We start from the raw sequence: 13,838 nt of genomic DNA on the forward strand, positions 1-13,838 counted from the left end.
ACTTGCTCGTGAGAGGGGTCCCTGAAGAGGGACTGGGATGGGGGGTGGGAAGGCGGGGATGAAGCAAATTGGAGGTGGTATCCTTGCTTCACCATGCGTAGAACCCAGAGATCTGAGGTCAGTTGGGACCATGCCGGAAGGAAGTAGGAGAGATGGTTGGAGAAGGGAGCGGAAGGCTCCTGTCTTGAGACTGGTACGTCATCCTCGGACGCACCTTCAAAAGTTGGACTTAGGCCCCGGGGGTGCTTTTGGGGGCCCGTGGTTTTGACCCGCTTGGGGACCGGACTGGCGTCTACGGCCACCCCGCCCGCACCTCCTACTAAAGTCCTCCCTGTGCCAAGCTGTAAAGTACGGGCGGTGGGGTTGAGGTCTGAAGGGTCAACGTTGGGTCACGGGGGTATGCATGCCCAACGAGCGCATGATGACCCTGTTGTCCTTCAAACTCCGCAACCTGGGGTCAGACTTCTCCGAAAACAAACCCTTGCCATCAAAGGGTAAGTCCTGGATGGTGTCTTGGAGTTCGGGTGGCAGGTTGGAGACCTGGAGCCAGGAGATACGCCTCATGGTAATACTGGAGGCCAGAGTTCTGGCTGCCGAGTCGGCCGCATCAGGGGAGGCTTGGAGATAGGTTCTGGCCACCTTCTTCCCTTCCTCCAGGAACGCAGCAAATTCCTGGTGTGAATCTGGGGGCAGTAGTTCAGTGAATCTACCCACCTCCACCCAGGTGTTATAGCTGTAATGGCTCAAGAGAGCCTGCTGGTTGGTCACCCGGAGCTGCAGGGCCCCCGCTGAATACACCTTATGGCCCAGGAGGTCCATCCGCCTAGCCTCCTTGGATTTTGGGGCTGGTGCCTGCTGGCCATGGCATTCCCTTTCGTTGACCGACTGGACAACTAATGAGAAGGGAGGAAAATGAACATATAAGTACTCATATCCCCAAGAGGGTACCATGTATTTCCTCTCGACTCCCTTTGCTGTAGGGGGAATGGAGGCTGGGGACTGCCACAAGGTGTCGGCAGTGGCCTGGATGGTCTTAATAAACGGCAGAGCCACCCTAGTGGGGGCATCCGCAGCCAGGATGCTCACGACAGAGTCCTCGACCTCCAGGACTTCCTCCACTGGGAAGTTAATGTTGAGTGCCACCCTGCGAAGGAGGTCTTGATGGGCCCTGAGGTCTATCGGCGGGGGCCCTGATGACGAGGTCCCTGCCACAGCCTCATCCGGAGAAGAAGAGGATGATACTCCGGGGATGAGAGGGTCCTGAATGGCCTCTTGCTCCTGGGCGGTTCCTGCTCTAGTGGTACCGGGGAGTCTGGAGGGTGAGTCATCTGCTCCTCCATCCCAGCTGGAGGGGGACGGGTAATGGTGGCCTCTGGTGCCCGATGTTCTGAGGCAGCAGAGTGGGTCTGGACTAAAGGAGCACCTTGGGCTTGATGGTATGCCCAGGGTGTCCAAAAGGACCACTGTTGAGGTCCTGAGACCGGACGTCCTGGAAGACCCCCATAGGCACCTCCGTATCACGGTCCTGGTCGTAATAACTGTCCACGTGGGAGGACACCGACGTCTGCCTGGATGGCCATGGGGGAGCAGAGAAACCTGGAGCAGAAGTCCCGATGGACCTTGCTCCTCTCTTTAGCGGGGACCGGTGCTGGTATTCAGAGTGGTACCGAGATCGAGACCGGGACCTGCGACCAGACCAGTGCCAGGAGGTCGACCGGGATCTCGAGTCCCTGCGGCGTGATCAGCTCCGGGAGGTACGGTGCCTGGGTCGGTGCCAGGAACCAGAGCGGTGCTGCGAATATCAAGGAGGAGAACGAGAGTCCGACTGATGCCGCGAGTCCAACTGGTGCCGTGTAGAGGAACGGTGCTGGGACTGCGAGCAACGTCTAGAGCAGGAGCATCATCTCGATCGGGAGCGCCTGCGGGACCGCGACCTTGAGCAGTGCCGGTCCGCTGAGCTGACAGATGGCGGTCTGGTCAGGGTCGGCGTGCCCACAGATTTGGAATACCCGCACCAGTGGTGCCGGGGATAGGGGCAGTGCCGCATCAGTGATGGCAATCAAGTCTCTTGCCGCCGAAAACACCTCCGGTGTAGACGGTATAGTGAGCTCTACCACGGCGGGCGCCGGGGAGCTATCAGGCGCCAGACTCGACAGCCCTCGTGGGGCCGGAATCGATGGTGCTGCAGCAGGTATCGGTGCCGGGCGGTCCGATTTAGGTGCAGTCTCTGGCTGCGACGCGGGTGTTGCCGAAGCGGCAGGAGTCTTAGCCTTCTTCGACCTCGGGGAGAGGGAGCGGCGTGGAGTCGATTTCGGTGCCGGCGGTGGCCGGTGCCGGGAGTCTTTAGGCGTATCAGTGCGGTGCCATGGGGGTGCCCCTGCTCACCGGCTGACTCGTGCTCGGTGCCGAAGGTGAAGGTGTCAAGGCCACTTCCATGAGGAGCTGTTTTAATCTGATGTCCCGCTCCTTCTTAGTTTGTGGCTTGAAAGCCTTGCAAATCGAGCACTTAGCAGTTAAGTGCGATTCCCTGAGGCACTTCAAACAGGAGTCGTGGGGGTCTCCTGCTGGCATCAGCCTGTGACAGGCCGAGCACGATTTGAAACCCGGTGAGCCAGGGATGAGCTCCGGCACGGGGTGCGGGGAAGGGGCTACTCCTCGAACCCCGCAAACAAGCACTAACTAACAAACTATTAAATTATGAACTTACAACTAAATCTAACTATATATAAGAACAAGAACAACTATGTATACGATAACGAGAAAAAAACTACAAGTAGCTAGGGAAGGTGGAGGTCAGCTAAGCCGCACTCCACTGTTCCAACGACCGACACAGGCGGTAAGAAGGAACTGGAGGATGCCCGGGTCCGCTGGGGTATATATCCGGTGCAGTAGCGGCGCTACTCCAGGGGGCGCCCAGGCAACCAGCCGAGTGTTGCTAGGGTAAAAGTTTCTCCGACGAACGTGCGCGCAGCGCGCACACGCCTAACTGGAATGGATATAAGCAATCACTCGAAGAACAACTTGAAGGATATCAGTATAAATAATATAGCGGTACCTGACACTATCTTATAAATGACAGACAAAGCTTTATAATTTACAGTGTAATGTCAAATACAGTAACACAACATGACACACTACAAAAACTCATTAAAAACAATGTTTGCATTACAGCAACTGATGTCTTCAAAAGGTATCCAGAGCTGGACTCCTACCTGACATACTCATATAACTTGACAAGTCTTATCTTTTTGATCTCCGCTTCCTGTCTATCAAACTGTCTACCTAAACACTTTTGTGGTCTTCAAGAATGGTAGTATTGGAATGTCTCATGATTGTTAACAGATTTTATCTTCACAAAACCCTTTGTGAGGTAGGGAAGAATTATCCCCATTTTGCAGATAGGAAGCTGAAGGTCAGGGTAGATTAAGTTACTTTCCCAAAGTCACACAGGAAGTCTGTGGGTGACGTCTGGTCTACACTAAAAAGTTAGGTTGACCCAGCTACATTGCTTGTGGAGGGTGAAGAAAGTGACATAATTAAACTGACCTAATCCCTGGTGCAGGCAGTGCTAGGTCGATGGAAAAATTCTGTTGACCTAGCTACCATTTATCAGGGAGGTGGATTAATTACACCAATGGAAGAACCCCTCCAGTTGGTGTAGGTAGTGTCTACATTAAGGCACTACAATGGTACAACTGCAGTTGTGCCACTGTAGCATTTCAACTGTAGACAAACTCTCAACCAGGAATTGAACCCAGGTTTCTTGAGACCTGTGAGACTGCCTCTGTCCAGTGATGTGACAAGGCTATTGAGGTGTGGTGATAAGCATTTGCTGACAGTCCCTAGTTCTCAATGTAGACAGGGATCCTTGCCTCAAATTCTTTTCCTCTGGCGATCAGCAGAGTCCAAGTTTGGTAACCATCATTCAGGGGTGATACAAAGGCAAACAGCACAATAATGGTAAACACTAGTGAAGCTAATTAAATACCGTCTGGATAACAGCTTTAACAGATATTTTAATATCACAGTAAAATTTACTCCTTTTAAACAAATGAACAAAAATGTCCTCTTACACAACATCCCAAAAGGGCACATCTACAGGTGGTTTGTGCAGATAATCATTTATTAAAGAGACATTTCTCTAGTGAAGAAGTAACCCAAATATTTACAGCAACATTTTTAGTCATTGTATCATACAACAATTTTGTTGTATCATAATTTTTTTTTTTATACATTTCAAACTCTTTTTAAGACAGGAAATTCCTTGCAATAGCTACCGACTTCTACTATATGTAAGTACAGCATCCAACATAATGGGGCTTAATTCAGACCTCTGGGTGCTAGTATATACAAACAACAGTAATTGCTGTAGCACCCACAGGCCTCAGTCAAGATCGGGGCCACCCTGTACTAGGCACTTTACAAACACAGGAAGCTCTGAAGAGTTTACAGGCTAAGGTCTTGATTCTTCAATAACTTATGGGCATGCTTAATTTTAAAGCACATGAAATGAACAGCCCCAATTATTTAAATGAGATTACTTGTTATCAATGGGATTATTTATTGTTTACTCGTGAGCTTCAAGTTAAGCATGTGCTTAAATTTCTGCAGGCTCAGTGCCTAATTTAAGATAATTGTAACAAAGTGGGCGTGACAAATAATAGAAGATAAAGGGAAGGGAGGACAAGGAAAACAATAAACGTTACACTGAGATAAAGGAGACTTAGTGGTGCATCTATGATAAAATCATAGAGAAAACAATTTCTATGTTCCAAATAAAAATATCAGTTAAAAATCTTCTAGATAATTAAAAGATTAAGCATTTTTTAAAAAATTACCTAGTTCTTTTACTTTTGAAACAATCTGAGCTGCAATTGATGGGTCACAGCAGTCTGAGGAAGGTACTGAAAAATAAAATTTAGTGAGTTTAAATAAAATCAAATAATTCATTTACTGGGATAGTGCAGAACTGATTTAAGGTGACAATGTCAACTAATTTTCTTTTACACTTTTTTTTATACTCTCTCTTTTATATTATTGGCAACACATGCCTAGAATCTTACAAATAAAATGATTAATCTGGTTGCATTCTCATCATCATTGAAAAGATGGCTAACAAGAAACTCTGGGGGTCACCTGAAGCACTCAGATTTCCCAGACCCATGTATGCATGGAGACTACATTGGTTGTGATCTCCTACTAATGGACAATAAGCAGGTGAGTACACTGGGTTTTTTACATTGTAAAGCAGTTGACTGGTGACAGCAAGGTTTTGTCAACTTGATAGTGCATTATGGCTGGGGTGGGTGCTATCACAGAGCAGCGATTCCTTTCCTTCCAAAGAATTCCCAGAGAACTGCACTGGGCAATCATTCATTGTCCCTGAGGGCTCTCACGTGTGGGATTTCAGAGGCTCTCTCCCGTCAGCCTTATTGTACAATGTGTATATGAGCTACTGTGAGAGAAAATGAGGCTCTAATACAGAGAAAATGCTACTCTAGGTCTCTTGTAAAACTCAGATGGAGCAGTTAGACCATTTTCCAAGATAGGAACATGAATAAAAGTGAATTGGCAGAAACTCAATTTGGAAGTGATGTTAGTGGGTTGAGGGAAACATCTGTCTACCAAGTCTGGCAGAGACAGTGTCCGCTCTTGTGACTGATTTAGTCTGTCAGCAACTCAGACCAAGGATTGTAAAGCACCATGCATACCTATGGTGTTGTATAAACAACAAACAAGGAGATCCATAGTTATTGGGTACTTTTTTGGGACTTGGAAGTACTTTTTCCCCATATTATTTTAATATAACAATTATGACCACTCCTTTCCTGTTATCTAGGTTTCTGTGACCTCCAGACTGAAATGTTACATGGCGCAACCCTAGAAGGCCATGCAGAAGGAATAGCTGGAGGAGAATGTAGTTGCCTCTATTTGATTTGCGACCTAGTTACACAAGAAACCACCTATCTCTGCATACACACAATTATGGAACTTATATATAAGTTGCTGAAATAGCAGCTTTTTATTTTCTTAATAAAATAGAGAATAGATTGATAAAAAGGAAAATATTTAGAATCTAGAGAATAATCCTCATAGAAAATATCCAAAAAATTAAGACCAGTGGAAGTTTGGTCTGAACAAATTAACAAGACTGCCTTAAAAATATTGCAGAATAATACATTTATGCAACACAACTTTATTTTATGTCAGTATCATTTACACAAGCTGTAATTATATTATGCCAGAATTACAGACCATCCGAGAATGCTATATGGTACAAATAATTAGCTAAGCACTTTGATTAACAACTTAAAGTGATCAATCAACAAGCCTACAACAGTGGGAGAAAGAAATTAAGTGACATACCCAAGAGTCAGAAATGAACAGGAAAAAGTAAGGAGGAAAAGATACATATGAAAATGAAATTTGGAAATAAGTTTTGAAATGATGAGATAGAGGGAAAACAGGAAAACTGCAGGAGGAAAGGCACTAGTAGCTCCAGTGAGATTACAGGAAAGGACAGAAGCAGGCAGATACTAATGAATGGAGCGGGAATGTCAGTAGAGTCAGACTTCACATATGAGCTCAATTGATCTAGTCCACAGAGTGTTTTTAAAAAAAAAGGGCAATTTTGAACTGGAACTGAAGTAAACAGGAAACCAATAGAGGTGATTTAGGATGGGGTGACTGGAGATGTTTCACTGATAAGCAAGACAGTGGGCAGTGGTATTCATGTACACGCTGCAGTGTGGAGACTTGGGGCTTGTGGAGGTCAATTAGGAAAGAGGTGCAATAGTCAAACAGTTGATGGCAAAGATGAAGTCTCTAGAGACTAAGTCAAGGAAGTTGCACAAACAAATTATGTTTTGACAGTGGCAAAAGACAGATTTACAGATACCCGAGGTAAGAAAATTAATACAGACAATAGAGAGAAATGGCAGATCTGAACTGAGGATGGAGACAGAAATGGAATTGTGTTCAAGGATATTCTTCTTGCCAAAGGGGAGAACTGCAGCAAGCTCAGCCCAAAATCACAAATTTATTTGGATAAAACAGACAAAGACAGTGTTTAGGGAGGAGTCTTTAATGCAGAGCTGAGTAACAGTGGAAAAAAGATAATTAAGGTCAGAGTACAGATGGATGACAGACAGAGCAGTTAGGCTATGTCTACACTGCAGAGGTTTGTGGCCAAATGCAATGCTGTTTTAATTAAACCACTATTGCATGTACACATTATACTCCTTGTGTCAGCAGAGTGCATCCACACTAGCACCTCTTGCATCCACACACAGAACAGTGCACTGTGGGTACCTATCCCACTGTGCAACTGGCAGCAGAATGATTTGGAAAGGGTTTGCAATGCTTTACGGGGCAGGTACAGCAACACATGACACAGGTTTCTCAGTCTCATCATTCCACGGGCACCTTATTAAATTGTCAGCCGCTTTTCAACTCAAGTGTGAGGGCGGGGATTGGAGGAGAGAGACAGTGAGACAGGGAACGTGTGCATATATGGGAGAAACAGAAACAGAGCGTGTGTTAGGGAAGAGTGAGCATGTTGGCAAAGGTGAAGTCTCTAGAGACTAAGTCAAGGAAGTTGCACAAACAAATTATGTTTTGACAGTGGCAACAGACAGATTTACAGATACCCGAGATAAGAAAATTAATACAGACAATAGAGAGGTGCGGGCGGGGACTGGAGGAGAGAGACGGTGAGACAGGGAACGTGTGCATATATGGGAGAAACAGAAACAGAGCGTGTGTTAGGGAAGAGTGAACATGTTGGCAAAGGTGAAGTCTCTAGAGACTAAGTCAAGCATGCTGGCATGCTGTCTCTAAGTTCAGACAGCTGCCGGAAGCAAGTTCTGAAGCAGGGGGAGGAGGAGGACACCTCCGACATCAGCCCCGGCCTCCCTCCCTGGCTCTGTCAGCACAGCAGCCTCTCAAATACACACACATCCGCCCCTGCCTCTTTGCTTGTAGTATGGGAGACAGCAGGAGTATTCCATGTTAATGATTTGCTTTGTTGCTGGAGCTGAGTGGCATACTCAGCTATCAGAACTTCCAAGAGCTTTGAAAGGAGAGGGGCGCGTGCTGGCAGGGTAGATGAGTTCAAAACAGCAAGCGGAGCAGTCACGGCAGGCATTGTGGGATACCGGGGGAGGCCACTTACGGCGATATAACGAACGGCAGCGTCTGCACTGACACTTTGCTGTTTTAAGTATGCCGCAAAAAGCTTTATGCCTCTTGTCAAGGTGGTTTTATTTTGTTGCCAAAACTGAAGAGTTTTGTTGCCAAAAGTGACATTGCAATGTGTGCACCTTCACTGTTTCGTGTTCAAAAGCTGCCTTTTACTGACAAAACTCTATGGACGGAGCATTAGGCTGAACAAGGCAGAAGGTTGCAAATTCAACCTTCCAGAAGAGCAGTCCTGGGGTTTATCTTCATTGCTAAAAGAACCCTGTACTTCTACCTTGGGGGTAACGAACACATTTGAGATAGCCCAAAATAAAAACATAGTGAAGATAAGGCACTTTAGTTTTACCACAAGGTACGCTTTCCGCGATCAACTCCAGGTGGGAATATAGGACTAACCTTGGCAAGTTTATATCTTGATAAAATTGATGTGCCTTGTCTTCACTGTGTTTTTACCTTGGGATAGCTCACGCGTGGCAGTTATCCTGAAATAAAATCACAGCTTTTTTAGCAGTGAAGATAAGCTCTCAGGCAGAGGTTTCACTGCCACCAGGGACAGATGAAAAATGGTTCAATACATAGGAGAACCATGGCAGGAGAGAAGCAGAGACGCTTGCACAACTTTGGAGGCGGTTCTAGAAGACAGAATGGTTTCCCATAATGCCAAAGGCTGCAGTGTGGTCAAGGAGAACAACAAAGGAAGAAAAGAACCATCAGCATCAGAAATCAATCAGTCCTATAAAAGAATGGGTAATAAGACAATAGTGTTGCCAACTTTTGCAAGTTTTCCACATGATATAATTCTGGTTTGGACTGGAGCGAGTCTTGTGATAACGTGTGAAGCTACAACCCTCTAGCTTATATGAGCCCTCTGATTGGCTCTCTGACTCACTTGCCAGCCTCCTGGGGCAGAATAACCAATCAGTGCTGCTGCAGGCAGAGCTCTCTCCTCCATCCCCTCAGCAGCCCAAAGCCATTCTCACAGGAGGGCACCTTCCCCTCTTACCTGTGACTGACAGAAGGGCACCTTTGCTCCTCCCCCCTACTTGCAACATCTAGCCTAGGAAGGAGTTGCTCCTTCCCTGCCTAGAAGGGAAAGTAGAGGACCCGCTGCAGCCCCCCAAGGCCTGGAAAAAGAGGCTGAAGAACCCCAGTAAAAGCACAGAAGCTGGGGGGCAGAACTAAGTGGTGGGAAGTGAGCTGGTGGAAGGCAGAACTGAGGGACAGGGGACTAGGGGAATGAACTGAAGGGGAGCTGAACTGATGGGGGGGCAGTTTGGACTGAGAGGGGGCAGAATGAATTGCTGGGCAGGGGGTGGGCAAATCTGGAGGTGAGAGTTCCTTCAGCAGAGACCAAAATCACTTTCCCTATAAACATGAGAGATTAAATTTTGACAATATTGTCTCACTCGCTCACGCACACAGGGGATGGGCAGGGGGAGGGGTTCAAAAATCAAATGACAGACACCCCCCACCCCACCCCAATACATATTTTTTTTAATTGTTAGTTTTGGAACAGTCTTATGACTCTTGGGGATTGGACTCATGACTTTTGATCTCTTAAGGGAGTGTGACTCATGATTTTTCATCTCTTCCATTTGGCAATACTGTAACAGGGAGAGAGCACGGCTGCAGCTGTTAAGTGATTTGGATGCTACTCCTGCAGAGAGTTCTTGCACTGATGGTAGTCAAGAAGGAACTGGCTACAAAGTTCTAGGGACAGAAGTAGTGGCATTAGCAATGTGTGATTGTGTAAGATAAAGGAAAGGTCATGTACACTCTGGGTACCATTACTGGTACCTCAGAAGGCCTGAAAGTGTTAAGTTCAGAGAAGTTTACCCTGTCTGGAACTGGAAGCTGAGGTTCTTGTGCAGTATCTTTAAGGAATTGGAATTCTTTTTTCCCCACCTGACAGCTGGGAAGTTGAGTTGTGTTTCATCTTCCCTACACCACGATTTGAAACAGATCTCCGGCTCACACAGGATTTATGGGTATTTACCCAACCCATCTTCAATAAATTGTTCATATTCTCCCCTCTGTATCACATAACTCAACCGCTGACAATCTGCTAAATCTTTCCTGATGCTGTAATGGTGCTCCTGCAGTCAGTCACTATGGGGTGCTAAAGAACTAGCCTCTAAAAACTGGAAAGCCTCCATTCTGCAATGATCCAGGACTTTACCAACCAGAGCACAGAACCATAAAAACAATCCCAAACCTACTCTATTGCATTGTGCACTGCTGCCATTAGTTTCAAAAGTCCTCTTACCGTTTGTTGGTGGTATGTATGGCCTACACATGGTACAGTCAAAACCAATATCAGCTATGCTTTCCACTTCCTCTTCTGTGTTTAAATTCTGACAGATTGCATGCATCCACCTAGAAATTAAATGGGGGGTGAGAAAGAAATACAATTTAAAGGAAATGGCTAACATCTTAAGAGACTCAAATATCAGTATATGGTTTTTGAGGTAATAATAAATAAAAGGAAATATTTATATAATTTGATTATTTTAGGAAGAAACTATGATGATCTATGTTCTGGATGTATGTTTTTTCCCATACATGTGGTTAAATACTGTATACACTCCCTCACATTGTCACCCTTAATAAGAAGGAAAACTGTATTTGTGTTGCAGATACTTTTTTAGCATTGCTTTGCCTGTATAAGTGATGGTCTATTTTGTTCTTATCTATTTATATGATACTCTGCCGAGTACTTATAGATTTATACTCAGAACAACCCTTTGAGATAAGCAAATATCACTTTTAAAGATAGAGAACCAAGACATAGAGAAATTCAGTAATTCTTCCAGACTCGCACAGGAAATCTGTAGTAAAACTGGGAAATTATTTAATATATTCTGAGTCCCACTTCAGCTGGTTTCACCACAAGACAACCCTTCCTCCCATCCTTACCATGTTACATCATTAGGGTAAAATGTAACTCATGGGAAATAATTTCACAAAATGTTAGAAACACTTACCTATCACATTGCCTACACTGAAGAATGAGCTCTTCTTCCCTATAATTGCGAAAGCAGACTGGGCAGTTAGATAAACTTGCACAAGGAGCACACTGTGTGTAATTGTTTTGCCATTCACATCTTAGACCAGGAGAAGTTGCTCCGCAGTGCCTGCACCAAACACACCTGCAAAACACAAACAAGAATGCCTTTATTGTCTTGGGTTCAAAATAAGATTGTTTGCACTCACAGCATCCTTAGCACAATACACAGTATTCATGGAAGACAATGATTTCCACATTAAATTGTGTCTGATCAAATAAAAAAATTTTGTAGGTGTTTTTGTTAATATATGCCTGCCCTCAAACATTATTTGACTTAATTGAGAAATTATGGTTAAACTGACATTGAAAATACTTAGCTGAAATATATCAATAATAGTTTTAAATACAGTGAAATGAAAAAGGGATAACAGTAAACATTTCTGACACCAGAACCAAACACACCATTTGCACTTCCAGCCTCCTTTGGGAACCGTCTGCAGTGGGGGATCTAGGCAGTAAGTGTGGTAGCTGATGTCACAGTCATCACAGAGAAGCAGTCTTCCTGGATCTGTAGCTTTCCCGCAGGCTTCACACACTGTGCACTCCAGGCATCTCCAGCCTTTACTGAGCACCACTTTAGTAATCTGCAGAGAGGAAGGCAGCGTGCAACTTATTCCCAAACAACTGTACAGGCTTTAAATGTTGTATACATTTATTTCAATATAGTAAACATTGGGTCCAATGCTGACCTGGCTAGGTAGAGGTGTAAAGAGATGCTGCACCTGTGTTGATTATCTGCATCACTGGTAGCAACGCAGGAAAGGAAGCGGGTTTTGCAAAGCTGCTATATATCCCCTACTTGAGCAGGTGGGTGGGGAAAGTAGCAGAATGGGGAAGGGACTGGGTAGAGCTCAGCAGTATGTCAAGGAACATATGCTGTACTGGAGTCTATACTCCAGTTTACTCCCTCCTTGGAGCAACAGGGGAGTCACAAGCTTTTCCTCAGGCAGCTCATAGGGAAGTGCAACAATACATTTGCCTGTAGCAAAGCCAAGATGGAACTCATTAAAAAATCCTGGTTCATTCCAAATTCTTTGTGAGGCCTAACATTGGGGTTTTAGTGAGTAGAACCAAATCATCTATTTGAAATTATTTAAAACATAATTTAAAAGTATCATCTGAATGCAAAACCAAATTATATTCTCATGAAAAATGCACATAGCATTTCATAAAGCAGATGTAAAAGCAAAGTAAAACCCAGTGGTATCTTAAAAAATATCCACATTTTACACAATAGCACTTATATAATGAGCAACAGACAGTTTATAGCATGCTGCAGTAAATAGTTTATTATGTGCTTGCTAAATCATCTCATACCATTCAAATTTAATTTTCTCACATTCTCTCCTAGACTAATGAATCTGAAATGTATTAACTACTCCAGTTGCTGTCAATTCTGACAGCCAACAGACAAATTGAATCAACTAAACCTGACACCCTAGCAAATGAAGTTGCACTATAATTTCTTCCTTTAAAAAATTCTGCTTGTGTTACAATTTTAAGCTTACATTTCAACATGTTATTTTAACCAACTGCTAGAATAATAAGTGCTATTTATAGCTATGAAATTAGAAAAAAAGTTAATTTCTCTAGAGGCAGTGTATACTATAAAATGACATTTAATTAAAGTCTTTCACAAGTTGCACACAAATAATGGTCACATTAGCTGAAGAATATTTAACAAGTTAATGACTCTCCTAATTATGACAAAACTGGAAGCAATGAGGTGCTATTCAAGTACAATATGCAAACAATGTTGTCAAACAATTTTAATGTAACAAAGCACTTACCTTAATACTGACACAGTAGGGATGGTAACACTGACCACACTGAGAGCATGCAAGCAACCTGCCCTCTGCACCCTGGCCAAAACTCCCGCAAACTACACACATATCCTAGAATGACAGAAAGAACAGTTTTCAAAGATCAGCCAACACACTAACATCCAAAACTATGCAGCTGCTCTAAAGTAAAACCCCACCCGTATATTGGATAATTCAACTCATAACAAAGACATTAATTCCTTTTTCATTACAACAGTAAGAGTCACTGGTATCCCAACCTGATGTAAAGTGAACTTGTCACTGTTAGAAAATAGTACAACTGTATTATGCATCGAGTTTTCCTCCTCATCTTTGTTAGATGAAACATCCATGGTTGTGACCTACGAAAAACAACATCATATTAATACATTTCCATAGCCGAAGATACAAACTTCTCACTCTGTTTACTACTGTCCTTCTGGAACTGAACAGGGAGTACAGTATTTCAGAATATAAATACATACAAAACATTGTAAACTGTAAAAAACATTTGCTGGTTTCAAGAAATGTATTTCTGGGTATTCATGAGGAAATCAGGCAAATGTTTATTAATACAAAGTAATCACCAGTAAAATCAACATTTGCCATAAGTTACACACTGGTGGCCATATTGTACCACTTTTGGCATCATGTGGAGGGTCCCTTCTGCTTAACTTTTGCTCACCGCAAAGAAAGAGATGTCAAAGGTTTCTGCAGCAGTCTCTCTTCCCCCTTCCTCCAGATAGTACCTCTTATGCATCTTGGGATTC

General features: G+C 44.2%; 1 protein-coding gene across 16 annotated transcripts in view; it reads right to left on the reverse strand.

The window, feature by feature from the left end:
* The window catches only part of KMT2C (lysine methyltransferase 2C), a 356,746-nt gene that overhangs the window by 93,994 nt on the left and 248,914 nt on the right, over positions 1-13,838 (reverse strand). For 13 of the 16 annotated variants that reach the window (XM_075062190.1, XM_032767811.2, XM_032767809.2 and 10 more), the window contains 7 exons: positions 13,754-13,828; positions 13,329-13,430; positions 13,057-13,161; positions 11,669-11,850; positions 11,184-11,348; positions 10,466-10,575; positions 4,839-4,904 (listed from right to left, as the gene is read on the reverse strand). In XM_075062190.1, coding sequence (XP_074918291.1) covers positions 4,839-4,904; positions 10,466-10,575; positions 11,184-11,348; positions 11,669-11,850; positions 13,057-13,161; positions 13,329-13,430; positions 13,754-13,828 — 805 coding nt within the window. The remainder of the gene's footprint in view (positions 1-4,838; positions 4,905-10,465; positions 10,576-11,183; positions 11,349-11,668; positions 11,851-13,056; positions 13,162-13,328; positions 13,431-13,753; positions 13,829-13,838) is intronic. The other 3 variants (XM_032767808.2, XM_075062192.1, XM_032767807.2) reach the window with 1 other exon arrangement.

This window comes from Chelonoidis abingdonii, chromosome 2 (genome assembly GCF_003597395.2).
Source record: "Chelonoidis abingdonii isolate Lonesome George chromosome 2, CheloAbing_2.0, whole genome shotgun sequence".
NCBI classification, from domain to species: Eukaryota; Metazoa; Chordata; order Testudines; family Testudinidae; genus Chelonoidis; species Chelonoidis abingdonii.